We start from the raw sequence: 14698 nt of genomic DNA on the forward strand, positions 1-14698 counted from the left end.
GGTAATGCAGAGGGTTGCCGCCTTAAGTAGCCGCCACAGGCCACCATCAGAGATGAGGTGCTTGGCAAGAGGGATCTGCTCCAGCTCCTGGCCATCCCTTATTCCTGCTCCCAACAAGGCTTGCACGATGCAAGATTGGCTAGCAGACAGACAGAGGGAAAAAGCCAAGCAGCAAGTTTAAATACAGACATCAGCATCCCCAAAAGGCCCAGAGGACAGCCCTCAGCAGGGCCTGCTCTTCTGTTCTTCGTTCCAAAACATCCATCAGCCCTGATGGGAGCCTGAGTGATGACGCTTCAAAAGTAAGTTAGAAAACCCCCCATTCCTCTTCATGAGGGTTCAGGGCCTCACGGATGCCAGGGTAACCTACTAAAAGGGAACTGCTTTGCTGCAGTCTCTCTAAATAAGACACGGTTGGCAGAGAACCTGCTTGTACACCCAGAGAAAGAAGTTCCCAGCCAAAATTGAGAAGTACATCAGAGAAAAGGGCACCCATGAGCTCAACAGGAAGGCACATACTGCTTTCACCACACAAGCACAACATCCCAGAGCTTCTTCCTTCACACGTTAATACTTGACATGCCCTCACCTCGACTTCACAGTCCGTCCTTTGCTCTGGAAGGAAAGATTGTGCAGAAATGAAAAGCATTATCCCAAGAAAGGGGATTATTTTGTCATCTGAGGACACTTGCAGGGAAGAGCAGAGCTGATGGGCAGCTCCTGTGATCTTTCTGATTAAAGTGCTGCCTCAAGATATTACCTCCCCCCAACCTGAAGCACTCAATTAGGCTGTGATATATGCATGTAACACAGGCATTTTCTTTCAAATTATGTCAATCCAAGGTTGGCAAGGGTGACACTTTTAGCATGGTGCGACCTTGCTGAGAACAACCACGACCACTAAAACCAGTCCTAAACCAGTTAAATACCGGCCTCTGAGGAAGCATCCATCCTCCTCCATCCCAACTGCATTCTTACCAGGAAGAAAGAGGGAGGCGGGGGGCTATGGATGACAAGACATTTCTTAGAAGGGCTATCTTACCTTTTCAATATTCATTTTATACATATGTACATTAGATACTCACATACATATATATGCACACACCCCTACAATGACACCCACCCACCAACTTCAGCAATATCAACAGATACGAGAGCTTATTAAGCAGTCTCTAAGGCACGCCACGTAGATCCTTAGGGATATCTTCCCAAGTCCGTGCACGCCACTGGGAGCCCCCAGCACCATCCCAGCACCCCGCTCCTGGCCAGTGACACGGAGCATTGCCTCCGGCCCCCTTCCCCAGTAACAGGCAGCAAGCCTCACATCCAACCCAAGGACACCTTAAACCACTTTATGGAATAGCATTTGCATTTTTGGATGCATCTATGGGACTTCCTCGTACACTCTGTTTAGCAGAGACATCTGTTACTCAATATATATGTTTCATACAAATCCCACCCTCCGAATCCTTTCCATCGGTTGTCAGTAATGAAGCTTTGTGTGCAAAACCAAGAGCATTCTGCCCCCATTAGGAAGCCAATTACAGCAGGAAAAACAAGCAATTAACAAGGTGTAAAATAAACATCCTGCCACCTGCCTTTTAATAGCAACCCCACTTCAAACAAGTCACAGTCTCAGCACAGCTTTCAGAATTGGCAACTGATATTATATATGTATTTATGCAGCAGCTGCTCTTCATTGCAAGAAATATTACAGGCTTACCAGATAAGGTCAGCATATTTAAAAAAAAATATACAGTAGTATTAAACCCTGCTTTGAGGCCCTGAATGTCGCTTTTAATGAAATCAGCACCATCAGGCTTGTCTGGTATTACCGTGAAGCTGCAGTCACATCCCCGGCTTAGGGATGGTTCTCCTCGTTCTCACTTGCTTAGCAGCTTCTCTATTTGTTTCGCTAAATCCGGGGGCCTGAGCAGCTATTAAACAGCATATGGAGCAACTGTACAACATGAAGCTGTACTGAGCAGATGACTCTTTCCTCCTTCCATCCTCCCTGCCTCTCCCCCGTGGCTTTCTCCACCTCTCCATCTTCACACACGAAGCCATCTCCAATCAAGGCAGCAGGGGGAGGACACGGGGACAGAAAGCCACCCACTCACCAATTCAAGGGCAAAACAAAGAGGTTCCAGCTTAGACTTTGCTCTGTGATCCTGGAAGCTTTACAGGAAAGAAGGGAAGTCCTTCCAGAGCCACTGTGGCTAGTGCCAGCAGGAGCCCCTTTTCCTGGCGTGGAACAGGATGAGTGACAATTTTGGGTTGTTAACCTGGGCTAGAGGAAGTCCAACCGTAAACCTGGATTTGGTAGATTTGGAGCAGAGAACACGGCTGAGAAAGCAGCAGCCCAGCCAAGCCTCATCTTGCTTTTTTATTTATTTATTAAATAAATATTCCATCTCCCTGTGGCTCTCCACTACTAAGTATTTATTCATTAAGTTTTCCGTGCCACATTTCAGCTCCTGACTAACGAATGCCCAACTTCATCGCTCATTTCAACATTCACGCAAGGATTTTTTTTTAATTTATTTTTTTTTAAAGCATTCTTCCACTCCAGCTCACTGTAACGTGTGGAGTACAACACCAAACCAACGTGATACCACTGACTTCTGCGATCAGACGCGCGGTTCTGGTGCGTTAGTCAGAGACGGAAGGGGAACTGATAACATTCCTTCTCCAAGTGACCCCGGCAAGAGACAGGAAACAGAGCTCTTAGCTCCAAACCGAGCCAGCAGAGCTACACACAGATTTCTAGGAAGTTGAAAGTCAACATCTACAGCACAAAAAACGTTCTTTCACTGAACATTTCTTCTGAAAAGTTTTCAATTTAAACAGCAATTCATTGTCCTTGAACACGACTGCTACCTAACAGGCAAATCAGGTCACGGAAGACCCAAGGCTTCAGTGCACCGCTGCAGAAACAAAGCCAGAAGGACAGAAACAATTGCAGGTGAAAAGCAGAGACCAGAGAGGGTGCATACCTCACCTTGACCAAGCGCAGCCCACAGAATACAACCAAAAACCAGTTCTCAGCCAGACAACACCCGTTTCTCACGGTACCAGTCCAAACGCAGAGATCCCATGACTTCTTCCTACAGCCCCAGTTCCAGCGATAAGGTCAGGAAAGACACAGTCTGCCAACGCGAGGAGCAGGAAGTCATACGGCCACTCAGAACTACAGAAATATTTTAAGATTAGTTCAGTCACTCAGGTCATTTCAGTGGGGTGGGGGGGGGGGGGAAGACACGTTGCATGTGGCTTTGTGGTTTGGTTTTGTTTTTTAAACACGCAGTAATGTTTTCCCTTACATTTTGTGGATGGCAGAATAGGGAGGAGGACATGACATACTCCTTGGTCACAAGCCTGGGATTTCAGTGCTGAGAGTGCCATGGAACAATCATGCCCAGCTGCATTTTGTACAACTAAGTGCCCCCGCCCCCCCCCCCCAAAACGCTAACGCTGAGCAATGGGGGGGCAGAATACCAGTGGCTTTCAAAAGTTGTCCACATCACAGGAAGAAAGCTTGCGCAGCATTAACCGAGGAGCGGGACAAATTATCTGCAGTGCCCCACGACAAAGCCTCACAAGGCAGAAGCACGTCAGAAAAGCAGCGCGCAGACCTCCAGCTCAGCTAGTTCTAGGCAAGGCTCTTCTGCTCAGCGTTGAGGAGCCCCCCTGGCTCCCCCACTACTGTCTGGGAGCCTGAAGAATCACAGGTCTGGGGACTGCTGCTTGCTCAAAGCAGCAAGAGACCAAAAAGGGGATGAGAACTTACAGAGACCGTAAGGAAGATCCATGCGGTTCTGGGATTAGGGGTAACACCAACTGCTACCACCCCTGCTCTTCTCCAGGAGGATGCTTAAAGAGACCTCATCCCCCCGTTCTTCCAGGTTCCCTTCTTCTTCAGAAGGAGGCTTAAGAGACCTGAATTTGCTAAGTACCAAACTGCAACAGCTGAGCATCAGCAGCACCCAGCTCACCTGCAAAAAAGGAGTTGCTACAAACCAGGGCTCACTCCTGACAAAGCAGCAGAAGTGATCACCCTAATTGGCGTTAGCTGCAGCCCAGCAAACACCACTGGGATCATTAACAGCCACACGTGTGCACAGTCGCACCCCCCCCCCCCAAACAAGCAGACTTCTGTGGTTCGGCAAATGGTCAGATTAAGCAGAGAATACATGAAGTTGAGCAGAGAATGTTCTCGGTATGCAGCACTCTCTCCAGGTCGCAGACCATAAAAATCCTTACATTTTTTAGGATCAAAGAAACTGTGGCCAGAAAAGACCCATCAGGTCATTAAACCCATCACCGAGTCGAAGCGGGTTATCTAGAAAGGACATAAATTCACATGCTCTGAGAACAGCAGCGCTAAGTTCCCTCCAGAAAAAAAAAAAAAGATGCAAAGTTGTATCCGAGAACTAGGTCTGAAAGTTAAAATTCACTTTTGTTTTTAAGAAACAGGCAGGCACGTTTGCACCAGGCAGCTGTAAGATGCTGACCTCGATCTAACGACGCGGCTCTGCCACGAAGCCCCTGTGACAGCCCCTCTTTCTCACTCCCACTTGCAAATCCCTGGCTCCAAATACAAATGCCTTTCACTGCACAGTTCAACATGAAAATTACTTTGGAGCCCTGGTGCTGAAAATGCATCAAAGCACAGCCCCCGAATTCTCAATCCCCCAAAAAAAAAGAAATCAAAGGAGGAAAAGAAAAGACGGTTTGGCTCCCGCTGGTCTAAAATAACAATAATGATAATAATCTACAGATCGCGGGAGGTTCATCTACCCTCCACGCCAAGTCATTTCGCTCCCTTCGCAGCCGAGCGTAATTGTTCCCGGGACTGCAAAAATTACCGTCTTTTCATTAGCGATCGGAGTTGTACAAACGCCTTTGAACAACCCCGAGCCCTCAGTTGTCAAAAGGAAATTATTTGCTCCTTTACGGTTCGAGTCGGGGCTGACGTTTCTGCGCGGAGGGTCGACCCTCCAGCTCCTCAAAAGCCGAGCAGGCAGGAGAGACGGATTAGCGTGAGCCGGGCATCAGGACGCGATAATTTAGCTGCCTGACGGCGAAGGCTCCGTGCGCTGCGTTAACTCGGGAAAACAAAGCACTTTTGGGGAATTTCAGCTCTGCCCGAGGACACGCGGCGCTGCGAGAGACACGCAGCACTGGGGGGCTTCGTGCTCCAGCGCGGGGTCCGCCGAGCAGCCCCGCGGCCCCGCCAAGTTTGGGAGCAGCGCGGCAGGCATCCCTCGGCTGCCGGCGGGCGGACGGCGCCTGAAGTGGCTGCTCCTGGTGCTGTGCTCGGGGCTCGCCGCCCCTCTTGCCCCACAACGTGGGGACCCCCCTTTGGGGCCCCACCCTTTGGGACCCCATCGCACAGCCCCAGAGGAGACAGCTGGGACCCCAAACCCCTTCCTCGGGACCCCAACTCCCCCCTCAAGACCCCAAATCCCCCCACTCATGACCCCAAAACCCCCCTTCAGGACCCCAAATCCCCCCTGGGGACCCCATAACCCCCCCCCCCCCCCCACCGGGACCCCAGCCGCCCCGCCCCAGGACCCCAAACCCCAACTCCCAGCCCCCCGTCGGCTCTCCCCACCGCCGCCCCGGTACCTGGGCCGCGCAGGAGCGCAACAAGTGGCCGCTCCCCGGGCGGCGCACGGCGGCCGTCCCCCCGCTGCTGGCGGTGTCGCTGTCGCGGCGCTCCGAGCGCCCCGGCGCCGCACACGCGAAAGGCGCTCACGAGCCCGCCCCGCTCGCCGGCTCTTGTGACCCTCGCGGGGCGCCGTACGGGCGGCCCGCCCCTCCCCGCGTGGCGGCGGCGGTGAGCCCGGCGCCCCCCTTCGCGGCCCTCAAGGAGCGCGCTGGGAGGGGGGCGCCAAGGCGGGCACCGGGACGGGGCGGGGGGACCGGGGGGCACCGGGGGGGACCGGGAACCCCGGCACCGGCCTGGGCTGCCGGGAGGCCCCCAGCGCCCGGCCCGGCCGGCGGAACGGGGGGTGGGGGCTTCTGTTTAAAAGGTTTTAGGGCTTTGTTAAGGGTTTGGGGTTTTTTTTTTTTCAAGATTTGAGTGATTTTTTTGTTTAGGGTTTTAGTTTTTTTTTTTTTTTTAAGGTTTTAGGGTTTGTTTTTTTTTTTAAGGTTTTAGGGTTTGTTTTTTTTTTTTAAGGTTTTAGGGCTTTTCTTTTTTAAGGTTTTAGGGTTTGGTTTTTTTTAAGGTTTTAGGGCTTTTTTTCTTAAAGGTTTTAGGGCTTTTTTTTTTTAAAGGTTTTAGGTGGTTTTTTTAGGGTTTTTTTTAACGTTTTAGGGTTTTTTGGGGGGGTAGGTTTTTTTGAGGGGTTTTAGGTATTTTGAGGGGGGTTAGTTTCTTCGGGGGGAGAGTTAGGGTTTTAGGGGGGGTTAGTTTTTTAGGGGGCTTAGTTTTTTGGGGGTTTTAGTTTTTTGGAGGGGTTAGGTTTTTTGGGGGGGGGTTGGGTTTTTTTTTTTTTAAGGTTTTAGGGCTTTTTAAGGGTTTTTTTTTTTTTAAGGTTTTAGGGCTTTTTAAGGGTTTTTTTTTTTTTAAGGTTTTAGGGCTTTTTAAATTTTGAAGTTTTTGTGTTTTTTTTTTAACTTTTTTGTTTGCGTTGGGGGCTTTTTAAGGTTTTTGTGTGTGTTTCTTTTTTAAGGTTTATGTTGTGTTTTTATTTTTTTTTTATTTTTCTTGTGCGTCAGTTTTTTTAAGGTTCTGTTGTGTTTTTTTTTTATTTAAATTTTTTTGTGTGTGTCTTTCAATCCCTTCCAGGTGCCGAGCAGCGATGATCATCCCCGTCAGGTGCTTCACGTGCGGGAAGATCGTCGGGAACAAGTGGGAGGCCTACCTGGGCCTGCTGCAGGCCGAGTACACCGAGGGGTGCGTGGGGGTGCTGGGGGGTGCGCCTGGGGGCTCGGTGCTCGCCCCTCTGCAGTGCCATGGCACCGCCAAACGGCTGTGAAACAGCAAAAGCTGCAGACACAGGCTGAGCCCGACCAGGTGACCACGGGTCAGACCCGATAACGGGGGGGAAAAAAAGCAGTCAGGTCCCTAGGGAACATGTCTGGGTGGTAATAGGGGATTTGCCAAGTGTAACCTCTGCACCCGCAGCCTCAAAGAATGCCACACCCTCAATTATTCACCTCTTAGGGAAGGTTAAAGGAAGAAACGAGTGACACAGTCAGCTTTACCACCAACGCGTTATGGTGGGATCACTTTTTCTTAGTTCTTTTTAAAGGGGAGGGAAAGAGAAAGTGGCAATTGTAAGAAGTATCTAATACTGCTCATGGTGTGTTCCCCCTTTTAGGTTTTCCTATAAGCATTTCATATTTGCTACTCCAGGATTTTTAGCCTTATTTCAAAGCACTGGTTTGTGCTGGGGAAGGAGCCCCTGTTTAATTTGACTGCCCTAAATACCCTAACATCTCTATTTTAAGAGGTCCACGTGGGCTTTGCATGACCCAAATTATGTTTTAATAGTTCAGGGAGGGTCTGGCAGTGCTGGGACTGCATCTGACAGGTCTGTGGAAGGTAGTTTTTGAGCAATATTTACACTGTCATCAAGTTTAAGTATGAAGAAAAAAACTGCAAATCAAAACAGTGGAAAAAAAAACCATGGCAGAAGTCTGAGTGACTTCCCAAAATCATGTTGAAACTATTAAGTAGAATTAAAAGAGTATTTGTTTTGTGTTCACATGACTAAGGTCACTAACGGGTTTTTAAATGGGCAAGTGTAGCGTATCGAATTATAGAATGTGCATAAACAACAGATTTCACTGCCTTTTCTCTAAATCGTGAAAACGTTCTTGTGGCTTTTGACAAAACAGAGTCCTGTGTTAGACACTGAAGCACAGAACGAGAAGAGAAGCTTTGAGGTTTAAGCCTCTTCTAAACTTGTAGGAAGTTATGATTAATCTTCATATGGACTTTGCAGAGGGAAAGATGACTTGTCCCCGTCACTGCTTATATCTTTCATTAAAAACTGTCCAGTGGAAATCACAGCAGAAGAGAGCAGGGAGAAGATGCCAGCACCCCAGTGGGTACCCATGTCCGGCATCGCTTCGTCCCGCCTGCAGCACCCAGCACTTACCTATGCTGAATTTCATGCCGTTTCTCATTGTCTAATGCTCTGATCTACGTAGATCCCTCTGCAAGGGCTCTCTTCCCTCCAGGGAGGCAACAGCACCTCGCAGTTTAATGCCATCAGTGAACTTGCTGAGGATGCGTTCTGCACCAAGGTCATTGCTAAAACGTTGAACAAAACCGGCCTTAGAACTGAGTTCCTCCACCAGTCTTTTGTTGTCTTTCCTTTATGTAGTTAAAAGCATTAAAACATGACAGGTTGCAAATCATCTCTCACTAATGCTGAAGTTTATCCGAGCTGTTCTGATACCACTTGTGACTTCTTACTTTCCAATTACCTTTTAATATATTTTTCCTATCTTCAGCATTCCTCTGCGTTTGTGTAGGGACCATTGGAAGAAGTCCATTCTTCTAAATGCTTACCTCAGAAACAATTGCTGTGGTCACGGGTGTAATTCTGGGGGGAGTATTTGAGCTAATGCAGTTCTGGTATTGTGAAATCAGAAGCAGAGCTCAGCAGATGACGAACCATTAAAATGTTACAGTGCAGCGTTAGAATCACCATTAATTATAAGCTTAAGAAATAAGTGGACAAAATCAAAGAAATAAACTTAGCCAATCAGTTTGCGGTTAGAAAACCACACCTCTCTGTTTGTCCCTTTAAGTTGCTTTTTCTCCCTCAGTACTTGGAAGCTAGAGAAGAAGGGAAAAACAACTGAAGTGTTGGTAGTGTTTCAGCTGAAATTTATAGCATGACTTCTAAAGTTTCTGTTCACGTTGGTATTCCGCATCTCTGGAAAGTTCTGAACTTTCAGACGCAGTTAGCTCTTAAAACTTAGGTATCAACAGGCATCAGATGGTTTTGTTCCCAAGTGTTTTGGAATGTTTAAGTATCACGTGATGTTATTTATAAACATTCTTTTCTTAAAATTAGACTGTTCGTACACTTCTCTTAAATAACTTCGGCAAGTGCCAGGACTAAAATGGAAAGCCGTGTTGTTTCAGCCCCTGAGAGGCCGCTGACAGGTCCGAGGGCTAACTGACATCATCAGAGAAGCTGCAGGAGTTCTACTCCGTGCAGTTAGGCCATACTGCATGAAGCCAAACAACCTTTTACCACGGTCCAGCTTATGCAGAAGCTTCCTTTCAGTCGTTAATACTTTAGGAAAGCATCTACCAGCTTCTTGCAACAGGACAATTACAAGTTTGGGGAAATTTCATTTGTTTTAGTCAAATGCTGGATTGTTGCGCTACGTGATGTAAATCTAAAGATCCCAGCTGAGTCACATTTCATGAATGTTAAATGCTGAAGGAGTGTCAGACTGGCTCTCTGGCTAATAGGTTGGTGCTAAAGAGCTTGGATAGCGTCTCTCATCTATAAAAGGTCTGGTAGGGACATCCATTGAAGACACGTGCAGTGGTTTAGGCTAGGATGACTCATAAAGGGATTTTCTACCCAAATGAAAGAATCTTGAGGAGTCACTCGGGGGAATTACATGGAAAGACTGTAGAACACAGACTTCTTGAGCAGTCTGTGTCCTTAGTTGTATATATGTGGGGGGCAAATTCTACAACTGAATGCCGTTTCAGATGGGATCTGTAATGGTTTTTATCCTTCCTCAGAATTAGCATCCATGAGGATTAGTTTGCATTTTGAGTTATTTTAGTTTAATCTATCTCAACCTTTTAAAGTGCCTTAGGTCACAAATGTGTCTTGTGAAGTAAGCAGGTATCATCCTCCGTTATACAGAGCAGAGGTGTTATAATGATGCTTTTAGATGCTAAGAATAGCACAGATAACAATGCGTAGAGATGCTACTCCTTATTCCTCGTGTCAGGAGACTGTCTTGTGCCTTTTTGCTGCCTTCTGCCACACAGCTAGGAGTCATAGCCAGCACAAGTAATTAAGGACTGTCCAGGATGTCAGGAGTGGAAATGACTTCACATGGTTCAGAATTGCTCCCGTTACTACAGTCAGGCCTCCTGACCGATCAGATTTTTAACCAGATCAGCTCTTCTTTTTTCTACAGACTGGTGTTTGTAGGAGGAAAACTAAGTCACTGTAATTAAATACTTGGAGTTAGAAATGTGCCATATTTCAAGTCTCTTTCCAACTGTGAAGACCAGAGACTTGTTTCTAAAACCAAAATACTTGGATCTCACTTAACCTTGCTCCCACGACCAAGTATGCCCACATTAGAGGACTAGTTCAGAAGAGGAAATTCTTAAGATCTGGTCTGTTACAGTTCTGTCCCTGTGGGAGTTCTCCAGACTTACCTCTGAAAGTCTGGGAGTTGTCTCAGCTAGGTTCCATCTTTACAGAAGATCACGTGCATCTGCAGGCCAGAGAACAGGCAAACACCCTGTCAACAGCAGCAAATGGAAAAGAACATTAACAGCACATGCTAAATTTCTTGGTTTAAACTGCAAACAAGTTTTCCTCTATGACTAAGCTCAGAGTAATCAGTATGTTGCTTAGGAACACTTACAAGTGGTTCTGACTCATTTCATTTCATTTTTTTTATTATTGTTGTTGTTCGTTAATAGAGATGCCCTGGATGCCCTTGGCTTGAAGAGATACTGCTGCCGCAGAATGCTCCTAGCCCATGTGGATCTGATTGAGAAGCTTTTGAATTATGCACCCCTGGAGAAATGAGACGAGAAATGTGCTATGCTGCAAGCCATGTGTATCGTATTTCTAATTCTAAGCTTGAAACTGGACTTCAGGCATTAAAAGATGCAAGCCACCTGTAGTGCAACCACTGAGAGATATTTAGCTCGCTGCCCCAAACCGCTAACTTCTTCCAAGGAAACAAACGAAGGATGAAGTCCACTTAAGATTTGGAGATTAAAAGTTCAAATGCTTCTTTTTAAATCAATGCTTGGAGGGTGTGTTTTTTTTTCCTGAACATTTAGATACTTCTGCCAGCAAAAATAAATGTTTGTTTTATGAAATATCATCATTTGTCTACATAAAATGTGGAATTAAAGGTCTTTCCCTGTAGCCTTCCTACAGTTGCTGGGTAGGGTTACGTGTGTGCTTTCATCTCACCGCTTGTGCTGGTCACTTTGAGGTCAGGAGTACTAGTAAGTAAACCGAGTGTTTCACACTGTGCAGTCGGGGTGGGTTAGAAAGACTGACTGAAGTTCTGGGTCCCAGCAGCAGAACGGGTAAGCTTGCTTGCTAAGAATGAAGCGTTACTCTTGGGAGCTTGCAGAGCTCCCTTTTCACTGCAGCTGAGGTCAGCTTGTGGTCTCTACCCCAATTTTTATAAAACACTGCTGTTCTATTAGAGAAAAATGGTTAAAAAAAAAAAAAAAAGCAGTGCTCTTTACTTTGGTAAAGTGTCTGAGCATTCCCACTGAAGGCATTGGATGGGAGAATTTACACACACTAGTGTGAACAGGATCAAAACCTCACCGAGCACCTGCTCTGTAGCTGGTACACACGCAAGCTTCCCACTTGCTAGTGGCATCGCTGGCTTCACGTTGTGCCGTGCATGTAGCGTGGGACTGCCTCGCCAAAATAAGTGGGCCCTGGACACTCCTGGTAGAATGAAACACTGAGAAGTCAGCTGTATATGCAGGGCTTGTGAAGGGTACCTGCTGCAAGGCAGGCACCAGCCCTGCCAAAAGATCCTTTTTCCTCACCTTTCTATTGCACTGTCAGCTGAAGGCTGGACCACGTTTCATGAGGTTGCCTGACACCCAGAAAATGCATCATTCCCAGTAGCACGTGCACAGGTAGGCACACCAGCCTCACGCCAAAGTGCAGGAAGACAATTCTTACACCTGTGCACGCTCAGGATTCTGTTTAAATGCAGCATTTGCCTGGATGCAAATGTAGGACAAATCATAGTTAGAGCAGCCTCTTAGATAACAGGCTGGGAGAGGTGATAATCCCTTAACTTGCAGCCTGTTCAATTAAGCTCTAGGCACTTGCGTTTCAGCTGCTGGGTAAAAAGCATCTTTGTGGATTCTTTTTCGTAGTTTAAGAACTACAAAGAAGCTGTTTTTAACAAAACTTTCCTTTCCAGGGATACTATTTAGCGTGCTTAATGGGTCAAACTTCTATGTGCAAACCTTAAAACTAGATTGTCTCAAAAAAATAAGTTACAGGACAGCTTGCCTTTGGCTATAGCTATCACCCCAGCAATCTTTACACTTGAACTTGCTTTTCAATTTATTACAATGGGATAGTAGATAAGTTTTCCCATATTCAGCAGTTCTTCATTGAAGACATTTTAAAACCACATGCTTTAGCCTAATGCGAAGAGAATTAAGCAATTAATTCTAGTATTCATTTCACAGTTTGTCGGATAGCTTATGTTCTGCATGATTGCTGTATTATCTAGCTAAATCCGCTTAAAAAAAAAAAAAAAGGAAAAAACTTCTCATTTCTCTTGGGCAGTTTTTAAAGGGGAAATGTAAGATGACCTTTCCCAAACGAACTCCTGTAGGGCACTTTTCTCTGTTACAGTGGAGCGTTACATGGAGATACGCGTGGACTCGTTCACAGCAAGCCCAAAAGGCCAGGACCACTTCACCTGCGTCCGCTCAGCGAGCCGTGCTGAGAAAGCCCAGCAGCCCAGGCTGGCGCGTTCAGCAGAGGCAGCCAAGCATCAGTGTCAAAAGACTGGATTAGAGAGCCGACAGTACTTTGTTTCTAGCTCCAAAAGCAATTTTCTAATCTGGTTTTCTGCTTTAGAATGACATGTTTCTTTTCGAAGCAGATGCCAGCACAAGGTTAAGTTATTTGATAAGAACAGCTATGGCTCTTAAATGCTGTAATGAAGATGCAATTTACAAAAACAAAGCAGGCCTCATTCAGAAATTCAAAGGAAGAAGGAAAAGCAGCTCGGCTGCTCTCATTACTGTTTCTCAGAGTGCGGCGCAGTGGATGCCAACGACACTCGGCCTGATATCACTCCATCAACCAGCTGTTACACAAGGAGCAGCAAACAAGAACGAGTAGCAGGACGAAGTCACGGCGAGCATTAACACTGCTCCACACAGCACACAACGACCTGTCTGCATCGCAGCTTTTCCACGGGAGTTTGCAGATGCAGCACGGGCCCAAAAAACATTCTGTGATGTGTCCACACAAACAGTTTATCATGTCCATATGAAAGGTTGTCTCAGGAGTTTTGTCCTTGGGAGGGTCAGGAGCAGAAATAGAGCTTAAATCCCATTAAAAAAAAAGTCAGTGAAATTTTCAATGGATTTCTATAAATCCCAGCTTTCACCCTTGCTCTTTGGTAACTAGGAAAGTAATTCCCTTTCCACTGTCATTTCTCCCATGCTTGCTTCTGCAGCTGCTAATAACATAAGCATACTGGATCTGCTTCCTAACCTGCCAGATCTCTGTGAGAACAGCTATTAAACATGCTCACAGCCACCATATTTTTTTTAAAGCTAACGTAAAAGAGACATGCACGTACATAGGAAAGGAAAAAAAGCACCTGGCTTTCTCTGAATCTTTATAAAAAGGAGACTTTAGCAGAACTGACAGATAGGCAGAAGCAAAAAAAAAAAAAGAGTGAAAAATCATACAGAATATGCAGCCACTTCTGCAGTTGCTTATTCACTTTATAAATAAAGCATTTTAGAAATTTCTCAACTTGATTATGAAAGACAGTTGTAGGGATCACATTAACTTGGTGTTGGAAAAGAACGCAGGCACAAGCTGCGGTGTAACAGGAGCACTGCTGTCACCCAGATATCAGCCTCCGAGGGGCACGGGAAGGGACTCAGGCAGGACACTTACACCTCACCACCCCATAAAAATAATGAAGTAGTGCCAGCTCAGCATGTCATGTGAGATGAGGTCAAACTACAGGGAAACCTGTGTTTGTCGGGTCCAAATCCCTGCTTCTACCTGGAGTCCCAGCATCAGGTGATTCGCATGCCTGGAAAGCTTTACATGTCTTGAAATGACAGTTTAAAAGAAATCAGTAAATCTTGATCGTAATTCTGAGTCCATCTGCGGGAAGTGAAATATGTCAGTACTCCATAACGAGCCTCAAGCCTTAGCTTTCAGAAGGAGTTTTGCTCTGAAAAACAACCTGAGGGTCTCACCCCCAAGTGATGCACTGAGAAGATTGCTGGGGTTTTGTTCTCCTCGTGCCCTTTCCCCAGATGCAGCCTGGAATCAGGGACTGAAGCCTGGGTTCTTGTATACGCTTCTTGTCTATATGATGATAACTAAAAGCTCTGAAAACTGTCATTACCACCAGTGCACAACCCTGTAGCTGTACGTAAGTTTCCATAGAGATGCCTAACTTACCGTGTAGCTACCTATCTGCATTTTAGTGGTAACAAACTATGAGGATCCAGAACACAAGCTACCCTTTTCCCTGCAAATAGCTCTACAGGCAAAAAAACGATCTCCCGAAGGAAGGAGAAAAAAGAAAGGAAAAAAAAGAAAGGGAAGAAACCCCCACAACCTATTTGCCATTAAAAGTGGCTTAATTTCAAGTATCTTTTAATTTCAGTACTGACCCTAGTAAGAAACTAGCACTTCTGCTTTGTCCCTTCTCTGAGTACAATTTGAGCTTAGTTAGCAGCATTTTCTTACTCCTGCCACTC

General features: G+C 46.3%; 2 protein-coding genes across 6 annotated transcripts in view; one reads left to right on the forward strand and one right to left on the reverse strand.

Annotated features, from left to right (window-relative positions):
- The window catches only part of TSPAN4 (tetraspanin 4), a 433966-nt gene extending 428213 nt beyond the window's left edge, over positions 1–5753 (reverse strand). For both annotated transcript variants that reach the window (XM_050711235.1, XM_050711234.1), the window contains exon 1: positions 5632–5753. The gene's annotated coding sequence lies outside the window, so the exon portion shown is untranslated. The remainder of the gene's footprint in view (positions 1–5631) is intronic.
- POLR2L (RNA polymerase II, I and III subunit L) lies at positions 5721–11070 on the forward strand. 4 transcript variants are annotated; one of them, XM_035552213.2, is made up of 3 exons: positions 5721–5842; positions 6800–6907; positions 10658–11070. In XM_035552213.2, exons 2-3 carry the CDS (start codon positions 6813–6815, stop codon positions 10764–10766), a joined length of 204 nt encoding a protein of 67 aa, XP_035408106.1. In that variant the 5' UTR covers positions 5721–5842; positions 6800–6812; the 3' UTR covers positions 10767–11070. The 4 variants fall into 4 exon arrangements, with proteins under 4 accessions (XP_035408106.1, XP_035408107.1, XP_035408108.1 ...); XM_035552214.2 differs by having other exon boundaries at positions 5812–5901; XM_035552215.2 differs by lacking the exon at positions 5721–5842 and adding an exon at positions 5933–6017.
- Positions 11071–14698: the final 3628 nt, after the last annotated feature.

This window comes from Cygnus atratus, chromosome 5 (assembly GCF_013377495.2).
Source record: "Cygnus atratus isolate AKBS03 ecotype Queensland, Australia chromosome 5, CAtr_DNAZoo_HiC_assembly, whole genome shotgun sequence".
Lineage (NCBI taxonomy): Eukaryota > Metazoa > Chordata > Aves > Anseriformes > Anatidae > Cygnus > Cygnus atratus.